The following is a 26220-nucleotide window of genomic DNA, read 5'->3' as shown; positions in this document are numbered from 1 at the left end:
TTATAAAAAATGGTCTATAATTTCTAATTTAGCAAATAAACATTTGTTTTGCTTTTTCGAAAATTAATTTGAGTGTATCATCCTGTTTTAGTTCAAAATGATATTTTTTGTTATTCTAAACATTTTATCAGCATGGCCTGCCACAGCAACAAGCAATTTTGTCTGGAAATATTACTGGGTCTCAGACCCCAGCACAGGGGTCATCTACAAATACTCTTTCTACACCAACAGTCACAACTTCAAATATCAGTTCTCAAAGTGGAGGAACTCATACTACTGACCCAGAAAAGCGTAAACTTATTCAACAGCAGTTAGTGTTGCTTCTTCATGCTCATAAATGTCAGAGGCGTGAAAATCAAGCTAACGGTGAAATACACCAGTGTTCTCTTCCTCATTGTCGAACCATGAAACATGTATTGAATCACATGACAACTTGCCAAGCTGGAAAAACATGCCCTATTCCCCATTGTGCATCATCCCGACAGATTATTTCTCACTGGAAGAACTGCACTAGAAATGACTGCCCTGTATGTTTACCATTAAAGCAGGCTTCAGATAGAAAACAACAACCTTGTAAGTTTTGAAATTAAATGTAAAAGTTGAAAAATATATTCTATGTGAGCTCTACTTAAAAATATAAAACTAAGGATACATATGTATAAGTGTAGTTATATATGTTTGATATTTCTAGAGGGAAATGCAAACCAATTTCAAACTTTTTAGAGTAGCTTTATTAATATGAATATTTTTTCTTTCCTTTATTTAAATTTTTGTGATTGAGATATTAATAGACACACTAAAGTAAAAAGTGAATGTTCTATGACAGATAATTTGCAAAATATATCTTTCAAAATCCAAACTAAGAAGTTAATGTATTTTGAAGTTATTCAAAAAATAAATGCAATATTAAAAGTAAATTGGTACCACATTGAGTACTTTATAAGGGCATATTTACCTCCCTAAACTGTTTTACTGATGGGTGGGTTTTGAAGGGCACACCATAATATTTGTAAACTTGTATTATAAGTTTCATACATTAAATTCTTAATTTAACACTCCTACGAAAAGACATTTCTAGTCCTGATTTCTCCAAGCCCGTTCCCCTGGTTGTGGTTTCGCTAGATAGTAGATAGGGACAGTAGGAATCTCGTTAATCCATTCATTAATGGATTTAAATGGCAATTTCATTTAAATACAAAATTATTAGCCTAATATTAATAACCTTTCAAGTTGCTCTGGGGCCTATTAGGCCCCACTTTTCGTAGGAGTGTTAAAAGCAAATATGAAAAAATAAATTGTAAATACCTGTTTTTGTGATGCCCACAATACAGTGTTTATAGTTTCTTGTGAGTTAGAAACTCAGATTACTGATATTGATAAGCTAGAATATAATGTATGTATCCCCTGGGATACTGTTGTATTTAATGAATCCACAGTATTTGTTCTACTCACCTCTTTCTTTTTTGTAAATCCTTGTTTACCTATGTGTGCTTCTCTTAAATACATGTTTATAATCAACTGAAAGTACTCATTTTGAGCTATGTAATTTCACCAATCTTCCCAAAATACTTGCGAGTAAAGTTGACATTAATGTTGAGTTTGAAGAGTTTGTGACAAGGTGAAATAGTGATCAGAAGTAAGTTTTTTTTGGACCAAAATATAGCTTAGTTGGGAAGTCTCATGAATTATGGTGGAATTTTGTTTGATCAATTTAGTTATTTATAATTTTTTATTTTTTCAAGATATATAAATAAAACCTACAAAAATTGATTACAACCTCTATATAAAAATGCAACTAGGCTTAGCAAGTATAACACAAGTATAAAAACTTTACAACATAATAAGTAGGAGAGATCATTTTTTTCTCTGTACTTTTTATTTACTGTTTTGTTTTAAGAGAAATAACTGATGTGCAAGAATTTATTTATAAATAGTAATAATATATATTTTTGTATCATAACAAATAGCGGTGCTTTAGTATAAAACTAAGAGGTTTGTACTTTGCAAAGGTCAGATTTATGCTGTTTGTTATATGTAAGGAGAGGTGCACGTGTTGCATAGTTTACAACTTGTGTGGTGCTATTATCTGTTAGACACAGTTCAAGGTCAATAAAACAAACATTTATGTATATAAATACTTGTATAGTGTTATTAGGTTTAATGTATTTAGCATAAATATTTGTGGTTTCCTGTTAAACTTTTCTGTTGCTCTAGACAAAATAAAGGTAATTTAGATTTGGTTCCTAATTTTTTAAGTTGATTATAAGGTCAGTGAAGTTAACCAACCCTGTATAGAGCTAATGACATAAAAAAACAAAACAAAATATAGTTATTAAAAATGTTTGATAGTTATTTAGAGTATTATGAGATTATAGAGATAATGCAAGTTAAATTTTACATTTTTATTTTGTTTTAAGATCAAAATTATCTTGTATAATAAAAATTCCAAAAGAAAATCCACAACCTGATATTTTGGGTATGAAAATATAGTAATGTTTACTGATAATCTGCAAAATTTCTTAAAGTTACATCTAAATACTGAAAGTCAAAGTATGACTGCTATAATGGTTACTGTGGATACAGGCTGGGTGAAATGCATCCAAGTCATAGTCATAGCTTTTTTCACTCTTGTCTTAATAACTAATACAATAGCAACATTATTTAACAGAATAATCTACTTAAAACTTTTATCTCTCTCGTGTGTGTGTGTATGTGTGTATTATTATACTTTAATAATGCAGGATACATAAAAACCAAAGATGTTTTGCTCTTCTGCCACAGAAAGCATTTCGTACATGGGAGGTTGAGGATTCACTGCTTTCTGTGTTTTTGTTGTTGTTTTGTTAAACAGTGTTTATTACAATACATTTTATTTCCACATTTTGAATAATTTTAGTATCCAAAAAGTGGGTATATAGTATCAATATCATCACAAGTCTTTTTTTGCTGAAGAAGTAAATGTTGTATTATCTGTTTTTCTAGAATTGGAATGAATTTGGTTTCACCGAGTTATATGGAATTACATTCTAATAAAACTGACAAGAATCTTTTATAGTTTTATTGCTTGAAAGATAAGGATAGTGATAGTGTTTCAACAAAGAATTATCTTATTTAATAAATAATGTACTAAATTAAGGTATGTCAGTAACAATGTTATACATGTTTTGTTAACAACATTGATATTTAAGTGAGTAATTAGTTTACAAAATAGTAAATATTCCAGTTTTTTGTAACAATTGTACACTTTGCTCAATTATAATTATACATGTAGCAGTACTCTACTGTGCAATGAAAGTTGGTTAAAGGTTAGTAGTCTAAAACATACATATTCTTAAACTTACTTCCAATCCATAAGCTGTTTACTCATAAAAGTAAAATTATATCACGTTAACTTCATGGTCATAGATGAATTATCATTTGTATAGAAAATAGTCATTAGTAGTGGCAAAATGAAAGAGGTGTTGCTAATTTTGCAAAATAAAAATAAATCAACTGTATGGGAATGTTTTGGCTATTAGAAAGACTCAGTGAATATGTATGCATACATTGTGAAGAAGTATTGAAGTTTAGTAGCAGTGCTAGAAACATGCATATCCATATTTACAGTTTCTCCATAGTGCTGCATTTTAGGGAGATGTTTCAAAGCATTATGGTAAAATTCTAGCAATAAAGGCTTTAACAGAATTACTACCTTCATAACAATCATTAAGTCCCAGTAACTGTAGTGTAAGCTCAACATCTATACTATAGTCACTGAAAAAGTCAGTCAGCTGTACAAGACTCCTTAGCAGCTTATCTAAATATCCTAAGGAGAGTATTAAGCAGAAAAAAGTAACAAAGGTATTTGTAAAATGTGTAGGCTTGGTTTGACTGTTCATTTGATTAACTACTGCCAAGTTTTAAAAAACCTGTCTGTTGAAGTAATTCTATTGGCCAATGCTTCTAACTGTGTGAAAGCTGTTAGTAATATGGATAGAAAATTAATACTAAGTTGTCAGGAAAGGACTAAATACAGGAATGAACTAATTGGTTGTATATTGTTCAAATTTTGTTAAACATTTTCATTGATGGGATATCGTCAAATATTGTGTTGTTAAAAAAGAAAAACATCTTGGTTTATTATAATAAAAGCATAGTCTCTGTTACAAAATATGTAATATTGAAGAGAACTGTAGAGCAACAACAACCTTCATGTTTAGCACTAATATGCTAATCAGTTAGTGGAATATTATCAATCAATTAATAAGCCCATCAATTAGCCAATTCCACTAATCCACCAGCTCTAGTTATATTGCACTTCATTGTGCATATTAATGAAAATGGTCCATTATCTGAACAATAAAAGTGATTAACCCTCCCACTTTTTTTCCACATAAAGATATTTTCCAGTTTTATACATTGCACTCATGTTTGCTTTTATGTATATACTGCTTTGTTTATTTTTACATTGTAACATTGTTTTACTCTTATTATCTGCTAATCATTTTATATAAGTTCATTTGTAAGTTACTTGCAGGTTTTTATTTTTTTTAGTGTTATTGTATAATCTCTATTGCCATCATTATGTTTAAATGCCTTTATTATATCGGAAAATATTTCGTCTGTTTTCTTGGCCATCTACCCAGAAATTTTAAATTAACAAAAGCTTACTAAAATAAAATAAAAATTAATAAATACTATATATAAAACTTAAAGGGGAGGGGTGCTTTTGAAGTTTGATTAGTAAGTCCTATGCTGTAAAGTATTTACCGTATTCATTCTATTTTAATTTGATTAAAAATATAAATATATATATATGGATAACTTGAGAGTGAACTGTAAATGTTACATTTTAGTAACTGGAACTAGTGCTTATCATATAGCTTTCTTTCATATTTTATTTTGTTGAGTTCTTTTTGTAGTAGATGGATTAATGTTTATTTAAATTACAAAACATTGAGCTATAGATTTCAGTTGATATTAGTTTTCACACTTCCTAATAAACTGGTAAGTACAGTTTTGAAAATTTGGTATTTTTATTAACTTGTTACCATGTAATGTAAATTTTGAATATTCATGTATATAATTTCTGTATTGGGTTATTTAAATAATATGGAAGTATTTTGTACATGTATAATACAAATTAACTATTTTAAAAATAATATAAAATTTAATGTACTGGTTGTTTTCAATTCTTAAGCTTTTCTGTGATCATCTTAAGAAAACTAAACCTACCCATTTTTCATTTTTTTTTCCATCTTTATAACATGCAAGAGAGCAAACAAACAGAAAAAATTAATAAATTATTCCCATAATTGTAAAGAGAGTATATAAACATCTTTTAATTTGATCTGGATATTTTGATATTTTTTTACTGTATGTTTCTTAATTAATTTTCCTTTCAGCTGGGGTTGCTGTACAACCAAATCAAGGTCCAGCACCTGCAGATATGCAACGTGCCTATGCTGCCTTGGGACTACCATATAATGGTAATGGGCACACAAATTTTGGTCAAGTATTGCAGCATAATAAAGGTGTGCAGCTATTTCTTCGTAAGTTTAGTTTCTTAAGAAATATAAACAGTGTATGCTGCTGCTGCTGTCTATTTGTGTATCTTTTTGTATGTCTCATTTTCAACTGATTTTGGGAATAAACTGTAAGTTTTGTTCTTTTATACAAATGGTAATTTTAAGTTTTATTTTCAAACATTTTTGCATTATAAGCCATAAATTTCCCCCAAAGCAAATGTTAATTTTTTTTCCCCACATAATTACTTTTGGCTAAATCAATCAATTTTAGGTTGTTAGTTTTTATTAAATTATTTCTTTTAGGAATACTTATGTAACACCTAATGAAAATTGGCTATATAATTGCATATATCCACAAAGCAGTTTTTTAACTGAAAATAATTCAAAAACTTTTTTGTCTTTTAATCTTGCTCTAAGTGAACCTTGAAGAACATTAAAAATGAACATTGAGACACATTTCAGAATTAGGTAGAAGGTTTGTAATTATGCATTTGTTGGATAACTTTTGTATTTCATCTACAATAAGTTTAATTATGTTTGCAAAATATTAAGCATTACCATAGGTTCCACAGCTGTTAACAGTTTTCATGTGGGAAGTATTAATATAACTATAATGAAAAGTAGGTTTTATACAATCTTGTCTGGAAGTAACTATCTGAAGATGCATGTTACAATAAATGCATTTTTGAAATCCTAATTTGCCCTAACAAGGAAGAATCTGTTAAGGATTAAAAGTAAGCTGCAGTGCTGTAAAATTACATTCTACATATTACATGGTTTATGTCTAGAGTTGGACATTTAGTGGTAGTTGCAAATTAAATATTTGAATAAACCATTAAAACAGCCATTCTGGCCTACTTTTTACAGCCATTAATAGGGTGTGAATGCTCTTCTGTGTTTTTAGTTGTGAGAATCTTCCTGGCTTTTCTTTTCAGATCATTCCTAGATAAGATTCCTCTTAGTCTGCTCCCTAGTTATTGCTTTTTGCAATCATCAAAAGAGTGTAGTTTTATATTCCAGGACACTCTGCTTCTATGTGTTGGACCTGTTATTTTATAGTTTTCCTCCTATTATATTTGTCTCATGGTTAGTCATTTGCTTAGGGCTTTGAACGTGGTGGCAGTATGCTTTTCTTGACAAGATAGATGTCTCTTGACCCTCTTATTTTGTTGGGTTTACTCTCACTCGGGCATGTCTCTCATCACTACATTTCCTTCTCTCATATTCAGACTTCCTCCTTTTCTGATTTCTTGTTCCTCATTCTCTGCCACTATTAGCTGATGCATTCAACCAAGACTAGTCTCCCCTTTTTGTGTAAAACTACCCTCCTCCTTGCCTAATACGTCATATCTTTACTTTGGTACTTGATACAGGTCTCAATTTAAGCATATTTTTAGATAATCCTTAAAACAACCTGACCAATATCAGAGATTGTCTGGAAGTCTGTATTAGTTATCTGAAAAATAAACAACACACATAAACCCACATCTCTATGACAGTATTGATATCAAAGACCTGATTACAAGAATATTGATGTTTTTGTATCTTCTTTATTTTCAAAAAGTACAACTAACATTTAGTTGGCAATTTTGCATCTTTAGTCAATTAATTTTTAGGCCTTATGTCCTGGGAAGCGTCAAATTACATTGGAAGAAATAAGCCCACACTGTGCTAATGTTACATTGTATTTTAAGGAAACAAACAGTCAGTGATCTCAAACTTTTAAACAGAACTGTGTTCTTGGTCAGTCACATTACTAGTTTCATTCTAACTAGTTTGGGCTGTCCACCAAGTAAAGGAAAAAGTGACCTTTTGACTAGACTTGCATCAGAATTCTCACAAATACTACTTTGCTGTAATATGGACACAATGCTTGAGCACTGTACATGTAAACATGCACGCTACTGATGTGTATAGCTGTTCACGCTCGTATCTTGTATTAACCTAAAGAGAGGCAAAGCTAGCTTTATTTTATGTATTGTTATCTTGTTTTATGTTGATCAAAACTTTCATAAAATTTTATTTATTGTTATCATTATTATATTCTGTTTAATTTACAGATTTTCCTGCATTTTTAATTGCAGCTAGACCTTCCATATTTCCTAAACATAATTGATCATGTCTAATGCTAACCTGAGACCTACATGTGCATAATCAAAAGAGGGTCAACATTTCAATTGTGGTGATTAACAATGAAAATACTGAGTTTTTTAATTTTGAAAACATGATTGTTTTAGTTTGGACCAAAGTTTTATTGGTAAGAAGTTGAGACAGTCATATTAGTTTTATTGTTGGAAGCATGTATACCAGAAATTAATTTAACCAAATATTCATGTTATTGGCATTCAACTTTGTTGTAAATTCCCACCCACTTGTATATATGCATACAAACATCACACAGTACAGTATGTGATAATGTAACTGAGCTGTTTACACTGTACTGTGTTACCATACATAGGTGTTCATGCTAAGTAACTCCATGTGAAAGTTATGTACGTAAAGCACGAAGCCACAGCTTATCTGTGATCAAAAGTTTAGTGACTAAAACAGCATTATTAGTCAATCACAAACCTTTTCTAACAATTTAAGCCTCTTTTGGTGGATTGCACCAACATTTATTTCTCTTGTACAAAGTACAATTTTTTTTTGTAAAAAAAAGATTACCTCCCCCCTCAATTTGTGAATTTGTAGTTGGGAAATTTAATGATAATTTTGGTTGAAGATCATAGTGTTGCATATGTTTTATGGGTGAGGAGAAGTGTGCACAGAGTTTGATGCTCAAAAAACCAAAATCTTTGCAGTAGTTGGAGAAATGGTCAGCAATGCAACTAAGCAAACTGAGTAAAATTAAAAGTAGATATTACAACTTGTTTGCTGATAGCAATGCAGATGTTGCCAGTAAACTGTGTGCTATTATAATAGCATTCTTCAGTGACAATAAGGAAAAGGTAGTAAATGTATTACTTTTTAATCACAATTTAATTGCAAAATCAACTTGTGATAATATTGCAGGACTTTTTTCAATGAGAACTAATTTCAGTTTTTGAAATGGGGATATTGTGTATCATTAGAGGATAACATAGATTTTGTAATAGGGAAATAAAAAAGGGTGTTGCAAATTATCTTCTGAAACTTAACCCTGAAATGGTAATTAAGGATTACCCATGTCACCTCTTTCATTTGACAACAGAAAAACAGCAAAGAAGTAGTGATATAAATTTGTGTTGACATTTATTACTATTTGGACAAGAGTGTAAATAGGAAACAAGAAATTAGAGGTTTTCAGATTCTAGCTGATGTGGAGATTCAGAGATTAAATGAGCAGTAGAGATATTTGAAGGAATACTTTATAACCAAACCTGATGAAAAGAAAACAAAACAAAAGATCCACGTGAAGGCAGTGTTTCATGCAGGTCAGGGATATCAGTGGAGAAAGAGTGATTGTTTACAAAAATGTAAAAAATAAATTTCCAGATGAGAAGGTAGAGGATATACCTGACACCTAATCAGCAGGAAAAATTTTTACAAGAGGGAAGAATTGACAAGTTATTAACATCAAGGAGATTTATTGTACATGTGTGAATGAACAGTTTTACTGGAAAAAAAACTGGCCCTAAGAAAGTGACTGCTCACTTCTTTGGGTCATATTTTCTTGCTTTTAAAAACAAAGTTTTGCACTTGGTTCAGAACAGTTACTGCAGCTCATACAGTTAAGCTTAAGTAATATACTGGTATACTTAGGTTATTTAAAAAATCAATTTTGAACTTTGGTAGTTTTTAGCTGTAAGGAATAACAAGATAATAATTGAGTCAACTGTGGAATCTGATTCTGATGTATAACAGTTGATAAAAAAAATTGTTTTAGGATTAATTGATGTGATACACAATAACTAAATTATATTTATGACTTTTAGCTATGAAAGATTTGCAAAGTTTGGGAGTATTAGCTTCAAATCCACAACAGCAAGGGCAGACCCAAGAGAACCAGCTTAGAGCAGTGACACCAAGCTTAAACACCCAGGATTCTCAAGGTTTCAGTACAGCTGAAGGTGCTCAGTCAAATCTTGCGGGTAAGAATATGATACCTAGCAGTGTGGCCTCATCTGGTAGTTTTCCAGGAGATGTAAGTAATCAGATATCAACAGTTGTGCAAAGTTCTGTGCCACAGCCTGCTTCTGGATCCAAAATTTGGCACCAGTCTGTAACTCCTAACCTACGACATCATTTGGTCCAAAAAATGTGAGTACCTTCATGTTGAAAAAATTTTCATACTTTTATTATTGTTTCTAAATTTTAAGTTTACACTGTATATATTTTATCATTTTTGTTATTAGTTTTTTCTTAATTTCATTTATTTTTTTTTTATCATGACAAGCTTCTTATTGTACTTAGTTTTAGGGAAAATGTATAATCTCACTTGTTTCAGAATTATTCACATTTGTTTCTGGTCAGTACATTTAAATTGTACTGGATATCTGTTTTATGCCTTGTATAATTTAAATACTTGGTTTATGGTTACTCTAGTCAGTCACAGTTTGACTTTTATATCATTTTTGACACTCAAAATCTGACTGTGAGCATTACATTAAATGTAAAATCTGGATGTGGAATGATTTGCTTCATTATAACACCCAGTATTTGGTGTGTATGTGTGTGAGCAGATTATTATACTAATACATTGTGACTTGTGTTAAGTGTTTCTATCGTGTAATCGTTGACCATTTCTTTGCCTAAAAGGTTTCATTGTTACCACTTTTTTTATGTGCAAGCAAACTATATTATTTTTTTCATTGCTGTTAAACTTACTGTTTCATCATTTATGGTTCCCTAAATTTATTATTCATGATTTAACATTTTACTTCCTCCAACATTGTTTACACAAGTGCATTTTTAGCATCTTTAGTACTGGTGGATTATGTTTGTCCTGCTTTCAGTGAACAGAGCCATTGAATTTTTGCAATTGGACAAAAATTTCAAATCTCAAATGAGTAGTCTTTGTTGGCAGTATACAGAAAGTCACTATACAAGTCACTGAATTACATTTAAAATTGAATTAAACAACATTACCATCAAGGTATGTGAATGAAGTTAACATTATAATGTATGTTATGATTCGAGGTTTTGTGTTATCAAAATTTTAATTTATTTCAAAAGGAACTTAAGTACATAAACTTCAGTTCTGTATTGTCACATGACCCACGAGCTAGGAAAAATCGCAGCTTTTGCACACGCTGTCTTAACAACTCAGATAATGTCAGTTTTGTAGATATATGTCTAGACAGTTAAGGCCATTTAAAGTTTAAAAGTTCTCTGGCTAAATGCAGTGGAAATAAGTAATAAATTTTGTCATTCCCTGACAGGTGAAAAACCCACCTACTATACATATATTTAAGCTTTATAACTTACATGTAGTTGCTACATATACATGATTATTGTCTTTAAAAAGAGCTCATTTTACACTAATCCAACAATGGTTAATTTGAAATTGGCACTGAGTTGTAAATCATCAGTTTTACTTCTTGTGGTATTGTTGGCTGCTTTCTCCATGATAGCAGTTTTTTCTAAGCTAGATATATTAGAATTAGAGACAATTAAATTGTGTTTAGGCCTTTTATATCTTGGATTTTAAAATACATAAATGAAAGGTTTATTGAACACTTTTTAAGTATACCTCATACTTTGCAGTAGTTTTCAAGGCTTAAGATCTTGTGCAAAAGAAAAATAATTTTGCCAAATGCTTATGAATCACTGCTGAAAATACTGTAATTACATCCCAAGAGCACTGTTAACTTGTGGTGAGATGAATAATAAAAGGTAAAGGACAGGAAATGAAAATGAAGCAAAATTATCCATATATTAAAAGAAAAAGACCTGAAATTACAGATTTAGCCAGAATATTTTTAAGATGTTCTACATAAATTTAAAGAGTTGTATACATTATTTTCATTTCTTAATTTTAAATAGTTCATTGCACTGTATGTTGATGGTAATATCTACAGTTAGTGATATGATAGAGAAAATGAAAACTAAAATATAAATATTTACCTTTAAAATAAAATAAAAACATTTGACATTCATTTGGGAAGTTTCAGAGGTTATGCAAATAAATATGAAAACAATAAGATAGAGAAAAGTATTATACTTAAAAATTACCTTGCACTCAAACTGTTAAATGAAAAGTACAAATAACAACAGATAAGTAACTTTTTTCAGGAGAAAGATTTAATTAGAATGTCATTCTTTATGTGCAAGATAATTATAATCTTTTAAACAAAGCCTTTTCAATCTTTTTGAAGATACATTAAGAAATCTCAGTTAAAGTATGCAATATGGGAATTTCCCCTTTTGTACTATGGTCTCCTGCAAATTGCAGGTGCTTATTGAAAGGTTTAATTGATACAAATGGAATCATTCACCAAACCATAACCTCTTGTTAATAGGTTTGTATATAACTATTTCTTGGCAGTTATTCATTGCCATTGATGTAAATACCAAAAGTTACTTACTCAGAATATACACTTCAGAGTTCTGTTAATTGTTATGATGTTGCTTCCTGTTATGATAATTTCTAATATAATCATTTGTTGCTTTCTCTCATATTATCTCATCTATTGGGTGCTAATAATCATAAGTGTTAGTTTCTAGCTTTTTGGGTCAAGGCCTGGAATGTTTATCCACCTAATTTATGCAGTGTGTGTTTAGAAATTTGCCTTGTCCTTACTTAGTAAAATATTTATCAATTAGTGTCAACATTTTTATACAACATCCTTTGGCCCTCTATATGTCTGTAGGTTTCTTTTAAGTACTTAGTTGGAGATTTCTCATTTCTCCTTATAATACTTTACATGTTAATTAACACTTCATATCTTGAAATCCTTAGTATTTGAATTGTAGCAAATGCTTCAGCACTGATTGCTTGAAAAAATGAAATAAATAGCACATGAGTATTAACATTTAAAAAAAAAAAAAGTTTGTGCACATTTTTATCATCCTACTATCATAAAACTTTGCACTTGATCTGCTTTTATATTTACTTGTAGCACCATAAGCATATTTTTATATCCTAGTTTAGTACAGTAAAGTATGATGTTGATGTATGTCAATAGTTAGTGTCCATCCCATTTTTTGAGCCATATGAAAAATGTACATGTCTTAACAATTTAGGATAGCATAGTTATTCATATCACATCATTACATGCAGAAGTTATGTACCTAAATGTTTATGAATAGATGTGTGTGTTTGGTTGTTTTTATCTTTATTTTGTGGTTTGTGACTTAGAAATATTATTGTTTAGAGAATCCAACAGAGTAAAAATAATAGTGGAAGTAAAGCAGAAGTGAACACTTGCAGTTAGTAAATCTTTTGTAGTGAAGTACATTTAAAGCAGAGAAATAGAAATGTGAAGAAATATGTATTTAAAGATTTTTATAAGCAATTTTGTGTTTGAGGAAATAAAGTATGCAACTTGAAAACTATAAATTATAAATATTATGAAATTGATAGTAATAACAATCAACTCAAAATGCTAAATAAAATTATAAAAAATAGTTAATCATATGATAGTACAGTACAACATGAGCTGTAATGCAGTAAGGAATACAGCATAAATATCAACATCCAATAATCAATGAATTATTAGTTCTCTCAAGTGTTCAAAAACATGTGAAGGTGTATATTTGTGTTCTTTGAATCTTGTTTCAATTTTTATGCTTGTTTATCTAATACTGCAAATCAAATAAACACAACATGACCACGGAAAACACCCAGATACTAAGTAGGGAAATGCAAAATCAATGAAATCCTACTTATACAACTCAAACCAAAATTAAACCAATATAAAGGAACATCTATACCTTTATATTTATGCTAATTAATAGCCTAACATATACTACAGTACCCCCTACAATCCTGTACCTGCTTGCACTTTTGTCCTTAAGAAGGTCAGTATTGTTCACTATTTTATTTTAGTAAAAGGTTTAATACCCATATCAGCTGTCTTAATTTTTTTTTCGTATGATATAGATTTTAATATTAAATAATAACTTATTTCTTAATTTTATTTGATAAAACCAAAATAAAGTCAGTGTCCAACACTTGTAGTTCATTTTCAGTTGATAGGCAAAATGGACATTGTTAATCATTTACCACTCATGCATAAGAACTGTTAATCTTAACTGTCTTTCCTATTTTCACACGTCATTTCATTGTTAACAGCAGCATTAGCCATTTCAGTTTTGTGACCCATGCACAAATGTATAACAAATATAATTTGTTTAGTTAGAGTAAACCATGGTTATATCATAATACTGTGTTTTTGTAATGTTATAAACATGTTTACTGTAATTTAAGTAAGTTGTGTAATAACTACAGTGAACATACTATGGGCACCCTACACATGTATGCAGGGAGAAACAGATGCACACAGGGAGAGAGAGACAGAAATGTTTCATTGAATAAAACTGACAACAAAATAACCAATTTGCATTTGTTCATTAAGTGAATAATTGTATATTTTCAGTATTTAGTTTCTGCTGTACTTGTTGCATTTCTTATTTTATTAATATGATAACTTGTAAAAAGTCCAGTGATCGATTCAATATTAGTATGCATCTGTTAGTAAGTACAGTACTGTCTTATTACTGCTACCATCAGGGTTCATGTGCACCTTACTGGGATGTAGATGGTGGAGCATTACAACCAACTGGTCAAGAATATGTTTAGGCTGAACAAGTACAGACTGCTAAAGTTAAATAAAATAATTCTTCAATTACGTAAGGAAAGTAGATGTAAAAAGAACATACAATAGTATTAGAAAGAAACATTCAGTATTTTCATTGGATAATTAAAATTGCACTAAAAGTGGTTTGGCTTAATGGTATTTTAAACCTAGTGTAGTTAAATGACACTGGGCAGTATCTTGTTTTCACCCATCAACAATACTTGTAACTTCTTTTTCTATCTACAAAGTTGAACCTTTTTGCCTTTTAATGGTGTCTGTTATCAGGTAGATGGAATCCCAATGTGTCTGATGACAGCCAACAGTTTTCTTTGCTACTATGAATTCAAGTGGCTAGAAAACTGTCCATGTGACTTTGAAACCTGCCCTTTATAAACACTAATGACATTCTCTTGTTATTTTGACAAATCAGTTGCATTTCCAAGTTCCTTTCTTATCTAAATTCCCCACATCCTAATATCAGTTTCACATCTGAAGTTGATATTCACATGTATAGAATTTGCACACAGGACTTCCACTTTTTTTTCCTTTATTTTGTGATAGAGTTAATGACTTTAACCTCCTAAACCAGGTGGCAACAAGCTAAGCAGCAGATGATACTAAGTTTTGAGGAGAGTAAAGCCACCACAGGATTATATCTTAAAAAAGCATTAATTATAACCAGTGGGATTATAATAAGGCAGTACTGTAAAATTGAGATAAATATTTTGTTTATCCATTGAGAGAAAAGAGATTTCAACACAATTGTAAGAATAATATTTAGTTTCTTACCAAGCAAATAAATTCCTGAAATAAAGTGGAAATATTAAGTAACACTCCACGATGGATTTACATATTTTTTGAATTTCTTATATTCTCTACAGTTTAACTTGAATGAAAAATGTGGTGAAGTATCTGTTTCAAAGTAATGTAAATAAAATTTGCAATTAATCTTTACAGAGTACAGGCAATATTTCCAACTCCTGATCCTTCGGCTCTTCAGGACAAAAGGATGATCAATCTAGTCGCTTATGCTAGGACTGTAGAAGGTGTAATGTATGAAAAAGCCAACAGTAGGGTGAGTTTTCTTAATAACTGCCAAAATCACCCTTGGGAAGTTTTAGTATTGATAAGTGGTTGTGTATGTAATTTTACTGTAAATTAATTGACTTTATAACACTTCTCTCGATACAAGTTAAAGGTGCCCTCAAAGCATATTGCAGTGTCTTTGGCAGACATCCATGACCCTTTGACAAAATCTTTATGCTCTATGTAATATTGATACATAATTACCTAAAATATAAAAGTAGTACCTAAATATGGTTTAAACCGTATCTCTAATTATAACATATTTAGTTAAGAAACAACTGTTAAGTACTGTAGTTAATCAAGCAGCCAACAATACTACAGTCAGTTACATGTACCCATTGATAATGATTGTGAGTCAATTCCAAAATAATTGTTGTTAGATATTAAGCAAAATGAGATCTTTTAATGACTATATATATGTATATGTAACATTTACATGTAGGCTGTAAAGCTCAAACAAATTTGTTGCAGGTGAGTATGGATTCTATCTTGGGGTGAAAAACTTTTATTATTGTTTCAGATGCATTCGTTCAGAGAATTTTGAAATGTATGAGTTGAAAGGTTATGTAAACATTTTATACTGTAGATATAAATCTGCACAACTGGCATTGTAGTATTGAAAATACAGAACACCAGAGTAGAGAATTTTCATAACTCATTCGTCAATGTGTCTGAAAGTGTAAATAGCTTTCTCGCAGGTTCCTTTTAAAATAAAGGACTTAGATAACAAAATTAAAATCACAACATACACTGTGATGTTATTTGTGCAGAAATATTGCGAAAGGGTTAATGCATTCTCCATATTTTATACCAATGTACAATTGGCATGGCTGTTACAGAATGAAATAAAATAGGATAGCAATTAAATATTCAAACGTTAGTCAAAATGTAGCATCCTTTCATAGAATTGACTATTAAATATAAAATTGCACTTTTATTTCAATGATTTATAAATTCTCCTACCAAGCTATTATTGTTTTTTAGTCTAGAGCAAAAGTCTTGTAATATTTCATTAGATCTATTTGCATGTGTAGATCAAGTTATATTAACGAGCAATTTTATTGAGAACTGGTATTATTAATTTCTCAAAACAAAAATGTTTAAAACCTATTGGTTGATTATTTGTCAAACATTTCATTAAAATTTTATCATTTATGAATAAAGTTATCTCCAAGGTTGAAAGAGAAATTACTCTAAAGCCTTATACATTTTTGTCATTATCAAACATTTTGTAGTACATCTGATTATGGGTAATTGAGACATGTGAAATTGGTTTGTGACTTTTACACTTAATAAAAAAAAAAAGGAGGGGGGTAATTCATACCTCATTTTTCCATTATAAATATGTACTAAAGATGTTAGAATTTACTTATCATTAACATATTTCAAGATATTTTTGTATTTTCATGTTACTAGTCCTTAAACATTCTTCAAGTTTTGTATTATAAAAATATACATTTTACATCCTAACATCTTTAGTATATATTAGATCGTCCCTTAAGTAATATGTGATTTTAGGTTCAGAAAAAGAGAAAGGATTTCAAATGCTTTTAATGTTATTTAATCAGTAATGTATGTTCTTTTGTTATCAATTACTTCCTGCCAATGATTCACAAGCTTCTGCATGTCACTTCTGTAAAATTCTTGGGGTTTGGAGGAAAAGAATGTAGAGAGAATAGTTTTGGCATCTTCATGTGTTCCAAGCTCTTTTCTATCAAGATAGTTCTGCAAACTTCAGAGTAAATGATAAACAGATGGGGCAAGGTCTGGAGAATAAGGAGGATGTGGAAGTTTTTCCCAGTGTAGTCTTCAATCTTTGCAAATGTGTCCTTGCTGTGTGAGGCTGTGCATTATCTTACTGTAGTACATATTTATGACTGATCAAAGCAGACCTCTTTTCTTTCAGTGCAACATACAAGGGCTCTTAACTATTAACAACAGAAGTCGATGTAACTGTTACATTGAGTGGCAGCAACTCAAAGTGGAACATGCCAACAATATCTTGCCAAATGCTTAACAAGACTTCTAGGGTGGAGGTCCATTTTGGGCTGTGCTTTAGGCAGTTTACCAGCACTGAGCCATTGTCTGCAGCACTTATCACTTTTATAAAATATTCATTTTACATCTCCAGTCATCAACCTGTGCAAAAAAGGTGAGTTACGTTCCGGAGAGTACAGAAAAGTGCAAATGTCCATTCTAGTTCTAAGGTTGGCTTCTGTCAAGTCATGGGGGACCCATTTTCAAAGTTTTGACATCTTTTTAAGCTGTTACAGATGACAGTGAACTGTTGGATGGGTTGAATTAAGCTTCTGTGTCAGTTCTTCAACTGTTACAGCACAATCTTCATCAAGTGCAGCCAGCACCAACTTATTAAACTCAACAGGATGAACTGAATGTGGCACATCACTTAAGCTGTAGCCACCTGATCTGAACTTCTGAAATCACCTTCGACATTTTCTTTCATTGAGAAACTTTGCAATATAACCACCTTGAATATTTCGTGTAGTTTCTGGTGTACTGTTGCCTTTTTCAAATTTGTAAAGTATTATATGTCTAAAGTGCTCCTGAGACACATTCATCTTAAGGGTTTATTTGATTAATGATCTGAAAAAGTGGAGTTGGGTTAGTTTCTTTTATTTGTCTGAACATTGTTATACATGTCCTACCATATATTTTAGTTATTAAAGCCTTCTATAAAGACAGAAGTGATGATGCACTTTCTGTAGTCAATTTTCAGACATTACTTATGAGATGACCTGATATTTATAGTTGAAAGTGTAAGGTATTATGAATTATCTATTTTTATGTTTCTTAATCACAAGGTAGCTGATGTCCGGAGCATTGCTGATACTCTAGGTGAAAGCTTTTGCTGAGTATCTAGCACTTCTGCTTGTTCCTCCACCTTCTTGGCCATCAAGACTCAGGCAGAGCGTTCACCTCTTTCCTTTTGAACTGACTGTCTCTTTGACTATAATCGTCCCTTTATACTGGTGGAACTGAAAATGGCCCTTCATCGGTCTGGCAGTACATCTATTGGACTTGATGTACACTATGACATGCTGCACTATCTCTCTCTCCTGCTTCTCTTGATATTCTTCTAATTGTTTTTAACCAGATCTGGCAGGAGAATGTTTTTCCTAGTGGGTGGTGCTAGGCTATTATCTTACCTTTCTCTAAGCCTGGGAAAGATTCCAAGATTCCTTCAAACTACCATCCAATTGCTTTTACAAGCTGTCTCTGTAAGACCTGAGAGAGGATGGTTAGTGATCGTCTTGTTTGGTTCCTCGAATCAAACAACCTCTCGCCCACCCAGTGTGGGTTCCAACGACAGCACTCCACCATAGACCACCTAATTAGACTTGAAACATCAATCAGAGAAACCTTTCTCAAACAACATCTTGTTTCAATATTCTTTGACATTGAGAAGACTTATGACACAACATGGAGGTATGGCGTTTTGCAGGACCTCCATATATATGGGTTACATGGCCATTTACCCATGTTTATTAAAAAATTTTTAATGGACAGGAGATTCCAAGTTCGTGTGGGTTCGACACTTCCCGTTCTTTTCTACAGGAACTTGGGGTCCCTCAGGGCTGTGTTTTGAGTGTCACACTTTTCAGTACAAAGATAAATGCCATCACTGAATAACTCCCTCTCACTGTTGCAAATGGGCTCTATGTCAACAACTTTCACATCTCGTGTCAGTTGTTGAACATGAGATATATTGAGCAGCAACTACAGTCTGTCCTCAATTGTGTACTTAAGTGGACCACTGTGAATGGCTTTAATTTCTCTCTTTCTAAAACCGTTTGCATGCACTTTTGCCGCCAACAGGGTATTCACCCTGATCCTGAACTCTGTATTGGTGAAGTTTTGCTGCCAGTGGTCCCTGAGACCAAGTTCTTGGGGTTTACCTTTGACTGTAAGCTGACCTTTATACCACACTTAAAGCAGCTACAGGTAAAATGCACAAGAGCACTGAACATCCTCCGTGTCCTCTCTACTACCAGTTGGAGAACGGATCAACATTCTATGTTAAAGGTATATCGTGCTCTTATTCGATCGAAACTCGACTATGGATCAGTGGTCTATGGCTCTGCCAGACCCTCGGCCTTAAAGATGCTGGACCCCATTCATCATCAAGGACTTTGACTCTGCACTGGGGCTTTCCGCACCTACCCAGTTCAAAGTTTGTACGTAGAATCTCATGAACCTTCTCTGCACCTTTGCCGTTTGCAACTGTCTTTACTATATTTTTCGAAACTTCCGTTCCTTACCAAAGCATCTCACCTGGGGATATGTTTTCCTTCCTCAGTGGGCCATATTTTTACAGAACAGATGATCTGCCATTGCTCCTTTTGGCCTTCACATCCAGACGCAATTGGATGAATTGTGTCTGTTCTTGGATAACATTGCAGAATCCACTGGTTAGTCCATCCCATCATGGCTTGTTACAATCCCCAAATGTGACCTTTCTTTAAGTCATCTGAGAAAGGCAGATACTCCCGATTGGAAGTACCGTCTTTTATTTACTAAACATCTTTTGAACAATCTTTCCATTCCAATTTATACAGATGGTTCCAAATCAGGTAATTCTATGGGCTCTGCCATGGTTTGTTGCGGTTCAGTGGTTGCACACAGAATCCCATCTACAGCTTCTGTGTTCACTGCTGAACTGTATGCCATATCACTTACCCTGAATCATATTGAAGTTAAGCAGTACTCCGACTGCACTATTTATACTGACTCGCTTAGTTCTCTACTGGTCCTGGAATCGCTTCACGTTGGCTCACACCCTGTTCTCGCTGATATTCAAAACCGACTGGCCCATTTCTCATTAACATCTACTTCTATTCAGTTTTGCTGGATACCAGGCCACGTTGGTATTCGCGGGAACGAGCTTGGAGACACGGCAGCTAAATCTATCTGCTCTGACACTATCACCACTGTGCCTATTCCGACATGGACTATGGTCCTGTATTCAAGGCTCGGCTCCGTGCCAGCTGGCAGTCCACTTGGAGTGAGCAACGCGACAACAAGCTTTTCCAAATAAAACCTGATATTGGGCTTTGGTCGTCTGGCTTCCATAAGGTTCAGAAGGAGGAAGTTGTTCTAACTAGACTACTCATTGGTCACAGTTTTTTAAACTCATTGTTTTCTTTTATCTGAAACTGTTGCACCAGTGTGTAGTTTGTGTAACACTCAAATCACTGTAAGCCACATTTTACTTTCTTGCCATCTTTGAGAGTCATAACGATGGCACTGTTTTAAACATGTTCTGTCCCAGGGTTTGTCCATAACATTGGACAGTGTTATTGGTGATGGTGACACTGTCCACCTTGATAAAGTTTTTAGTTTTTTAATGGCCATTAATCTTTTTAATCTCATTTAAGTGTTTGATATTTATTCATTACATCTTTTTAATTGTGATTCCATTTTAAGTGTCTCAATCTCTCTAGTTCAATTTGAAATTGGAAAATGGCCAAAACATTAAATAACTCGACATCAGGACTGGAAAGGCCAACTTCGGGTGGCTAACGCTGCTGTTTGAACTACCCGTTAGTCATCCTGGCTAATTATTATTACAATTTTGCTACATGTCTTTTAAAACTTTTATTACTTTACCTTTTGATAATGGCTGTTATGACACATAACCTGGAACCAGAACTGAAAAGGCCAACTTTAGGTGACTGACTGTAGTTCTTGTACTTACCTGTTAGTTTTCCTGACAGGTTATGATCATTACCATTATGCTAGAGAAAGTCCTTTACAACTTCTCTTACTCTGCTATCTCTCTCAACATTGTAGACTAGGTGTCAACATTGGTTTTATGCTTTTTCTGTTTTTCAATGCTGTTTTGTTTTACTTTAATTTCCTTTTATGTATTTTACTACATTTAATTTATTTTTACCTTTTTTACTGGACATTTGGCGCAGCTAACCTAACTGCTTTGTACCATAAAACACTAAATCAACCAACCAATCTTAACCACATGTTAATCACTAGTCATATGTGGAGTTTCTGATCAATTTTGTGAACTGAAGTTCTTGTCATACAGTTAATTATTAATGAGAAATTTGAATGAAAGTAAAGTGTATAATATATCAACCACGCTTATCTGCAATATCCAGTGTCGGTGATATAGAAAGTCCTTTAAAAAGTGTTTTAATGTGTATTTTAAAGATATTATTTTTATGTTTGTAGGAAGAATACTATCATCTTTTGGCTGAAAAAATTTATAAAATTCAGAAAGAATTAGAAGAAAAGAGACAAAAGAGGAAAGAACAACAGCAACAAGATCCTCTTCGGCAGACAAATCAGACTGGAAGTAATGTTGTGCAATTTAGGGCAAAGTCTCTGAGTAAGCATGACTAACTATGGTATATTCAGTTTCACAGTTATTTTAGTTGAACATAAACTTTCAGACTAAAGATCTTAGTACAATAATACTTCATTATTTTGCATTTAAATAAGATTAAACTTGCAATTTTTTTCTCTTCTTTGTAATTATCAAACATATTTTTCTGCTTTCTGCTACAAGCATACAAATAAGTATTTGATGTTACATAGAATTTTGAGGAATGTGCATTATAAAATAGAATAATATTTGTTTAAGTTTTAATCTATAAAATTTTGTTATATGTTATGGGCAATGATTCAGTTTCATACAGTGAAGTAACAGTGGCCAGACTGTAACAACATTTTCCATTGTGTTTGGGTAATGTTAGTAATGCCTAATCGTTAGCAATATTGCCTAAAAGATTTTGGGATCTGTTTCTTACAGTATTGTAAGATAAAGTGTTTCAGGGTTTGGTCATTGATGTCACCTGCATGATGGTGTTTATTATTTAAACCTGCTTTTATACATTTCAGTTTTCCTAAAATATTTACAGCCATATGATAAATGTATGGTATTACCAGCTTTGTTGTGTACAATACCTTAAAAAAATCACTGTTAAATTTTTTTACACTATATTTGATTGTAAATAATGTACATTTTGTAACGGAATATTTAAGGCTGGAAAGTGGTGTCATTTATTGGCCATTGCTGTTAATTAATACTTTAACACAAAATTAAGTTAAGAATTGCATTTAACATACATAAGTAAAAAATGAATGTTTGTTTCTTTTTGGCACTGATGTATTTTCCATCAGATTAAAAAAAATAAAGATTATAATACTATATTCTGTATAACCTCAGGTTCGAACACAGTTGTAGTATCACAACCTCATATGTCTATCATGAGCCAGCCAAATTCACAACAGCGAATCCCACCACCAAATATTACAATTTCTGGATCTCTAAATGAGTTTTTTCCTAACTCTGGTCAACTGGCTAACTCAGCAGTGATGAACCCATCAAATTTCACTATTTCAAATGCAGGCCCTACTTCTACAACATCATTAGGTACCAGTCAGACTAATAGAGGTGTGGCAAATATAGTAACAACTGTGAGTGCTTCTTCATTTGATGTTGTGGTTACAGCTTCCTCCAGTAAGTCTAGCTCCGTTTGTGGATCAACCAGTGTCGAACTTCAAGAAAATTCACAGTTTACTGAGAAGGTGAAAGCAAGAGAAATCACAGTGAGTATAATATGTTCATATCTTGTATATAAAACTCATAAATTACTTTTTATTACAGAATGCTTGTACTGCTATACCGTGTTACATATTTTCCCCTCCCACGAAAAAAAAGTATTTTGTGTGTGTACCAGAAGATGTATCTGACATACAGAGGTTGTTCATGATATTTAATAATTTGTATATCCCATCAGTTTTAACCAGCTAATCTCCCTAACTTGTGATTATACAGGTAAGAAGCTTTGACCTCTTTTAATCCAATTTAATTTGAATGTGATGTGAAAATGGAGATGGTATCTCTTCTGAGAAAGTTACCTATAAGTCTGACTGATACTTTGACTCTTTTTGCCCTGGAAAGACCAGTAATGGTGTGTCTCTTATTTTGACCTGGTTTCTGAACTTTTGTTAGATCTGCAGCAAGTTTTAGTGATATCTAAATATGATTCATAATATTGCTGATTTCTATACATTAACTCTCTCAACATTGATTTGGTCAGTTTGACCAACCATGAGACTTCATTGTACATGTGTAGTCTATAGATTTAATACTTCTAACTCTCAATATAATGTATATATTTTCACAAAATTTGGCTGTCTTTTAGTTGATATTATTACCCTTTTACATACAAAAAAAAATCAATTTTTTCAGGGAAGTATTTTTAATAAACTAAAATAATTATTTGTCTGTGAATATGTTGAGTATTTGTTTTGAATAGTCCATGTACAAAGTCATTTTCATGTTAATATTAAAACTACCTTTCCTTATCTTAAAAATCTCATATTTTTTATATTCCCCAGAATTTCCTAAATATATTTCAAATGTGTTGTTTTTTTCCAGTAAAACTTTATATTTCATCTGTTATTTTTTCTTCTCTAATCCAAAATAGTATTGGTGTTTGATAAACCTTGCAACCACCAAAAAAATATCTCCTTTTTTGTTTGTTTGTAGAATGATTTCAAATTTTAACATGAAACTACATTAGTTTATCCTAAAGCTCTTATTGGTGTGCATCTATTGATAATTAACTTTTATTGTTGCACTTGGGGTAAGTGCAGCTGAAGTAACACTATAGAATTAAATTACCTATGTACAACTGGTATGCATGCTTCATGAATCATTTTTGTTATGTTATGACTATTTAATTTACGTAATCTAATCTGATCTAACCTTAAAAGATTTTTTTTTTACATTTTAGTTACTTTTATAATAAATAAAGAATAAACATGAAAAACAAGAAACAAATTACTTACCCAATCTTTTTTTTTGCTGTCAATTGTCAAGGACTTCTAAGCCTGTGTATTATATACTAATGATCGTTGTGCATTAAATAAATTTTATTAATTAAATAATGCACAGAAAACATAGATTAATAACATTGAAAAAGCAGACAATTTCCCCTAACTCAAATTTCCTGGCTTTCTAACTATTTGGCAAGAGCCACTACAAATTCATTGAAGCTAATCATTAACCTTCCAGTGGGAATGAAACTTGTACTCTTGAGTGAAACAGATGCTTATCTGTTCAGAACACAGTATTATACAGTACTTCATTTGATAGATGACTTTCTATTTGTTATAGGTACTGTATAATTAAATGTGAAAGAAAACTATTAGCAAAGTCTGAAAGAGGGAATGTGACAGGTAGATGTGGTAAGAAGGGTGTGATTTTCTATTTATATCTTTATAACCAAACAAAATAGAAGGGTGTAAAAATTTTTTTTCCTGAACAATGACAATTCTATAGAGAGCAATTTACTTTTTATTTTATACATTTTGAAGAATTAATTTGATTTGAATTTCATGAAAAGTTTCACCAGGACTATCTGCACTAGACATTCCTAATTTATCAATGAAAGATTAGAGGGAAATCAGTTGTCATCACCCACTATTAACGTTTGGGCTACTTTTTCACCTACAAATATTGGGATTGACTGTGATATTATAATGCCCTCATGACTGAAATGGCAATCATGTTTGGTGGGATAGGGATTTGATCTCCAAGCCTCAGTTTGTGAGTCAAATACCCTAATCACCTGCCCATACCAGGCCAGGATAAAATAGAGAAGATGCCTAGAGAAAATATTTTACTGTGTAACACTAGAGGAAGGTTAGGATTTTTTTTTTAATACTTCATTAAACAATTAAGAGCATAAAATGTATAATGTTAAAATATAGGTTATTAGCTTAAGTGTTTATGGCATATTAATTGGTATAACATAAACAGAAAGTAGTGTAATAAAATTTTGAATATGAGACACTAAAACTTGAAAGAGTTAATGCTGTTGCTATGGGCCAAAGGCCACATCATTGTGATTGTTGACTTGCATTCAAAATTGTATTGAACTTCTATTATATGAATTTGTAAAAATGTTCAGTATCAAACTGTAAATTATAATTCCAATTTTCATATTATACATTATTAAATATTTTAATTTAAAAATAAATATTAAAAAACTTAAACACTATTTTGTATGTCACATAGTATGTTGAATGCAGCATTGGTTCAAATTAAATGTTTGTGGTGTCAAAACACAAAGTATGTAGTTTTGTGTGAATTAAGAACTCAAATTACCAATATAAACAAGCTTTTCTGTTTGCTGAAATATCACTCCTGTACTGAATCAAACACAGTGGTCCCTAATATGCAATGACTTTTGTGTATAGCATGTGGATAACCAAGGGAAAACTGATGTCCCGTTAATGGCTTTCTTGTGCATTTTCAAGTGTTAATATGCCATCCCATTCTTTTGGAACAATATTTCAAAGCTCAGAATGTCTCTCTTGTGGCTTTCTCAGCCATTTTTGTGTGTTAAGATGCCATCTCATTCTATTGCAACAAGGTTTTCAGGAGGGTTGGTTTTGTTTTGAGTCTGCTTGAAATTTTACATCCTCCACAAGTGAAATTTCTTGAAGATGAACAAGCTACAAGAAGCAGTAATGAAGTACAGAGGTTATAATTTGCTTTACTTGTTCATTTACTGTTGTGTTTTAAGAAAAATAAGCTTAAGAACATATTTGTAAATAGTAATTTCACACACACGCAGTACATAACAATTGGAATGTGACTATTTTACAAAATACTAGTCCACTAAAACATAACCAAGACCAGTCACTTCATAAAGACTAAAGGTCAGTTTTTTATTATTGTATGTAGTAACACGAGTACACGTTTACTTTATTATTGTAATTTCTATATTGTGAGCAAGACATGATTGGGAAGTCAGTATAATGAAAATAATAAATATATATAAATGTTATGAGAATTAAGCTATTTAGACTAAACACTGTCATCCATTGTAGTCATTCTAGAATGTATAAAGCCT

General features: G+C 31.7%; 1 protein-coding gene across 1 annotated transcript in view; it reads left to right on the top strand.

Moving 5' to 3' along the window:
- The window catches only part of LOC143236872 (histone lysine acetyltransferase CREBBP-like), a 107575-nt gene that overhangs the window by 17133 nt on the left and 64222 nt on the right, over positions 1-26220 (top strand). The window contains 6 exon segments of the mRNA XM_076475517.1: positions 132-573; positions 5385-5513; positions 9422-9746; positions 15185-15302; positions 21521-21677; positions 22518-22900. Coding sequence (XP_076331632.1) covers positions 132-573; positions 5385-5513; positions 9422-9746; positions 15185-15302; positions 21521-21677; positions 22518-22900 — 1554 coding nt within the window.

This window comes from Tachypleus tridentatus, chromosome 13 (genome assembly GCF_004210375.1).
Source record: "Tachypleus tridentatus isolate NWPU-2018 chromosome 13, ASM421037v1, whole genome shotgun sequence".
Lineage (NCBI taxonomy): Eukaryota > Metazoa > Arthropoda > Merostomata > Xiphosura > Limulidae > Tachypleus > Tachypleus tridentatus.
Note: the sequence above shows the minus strand (reverse complement) of the source record. Positions and strands in the feature narration are given on the sequence as shown.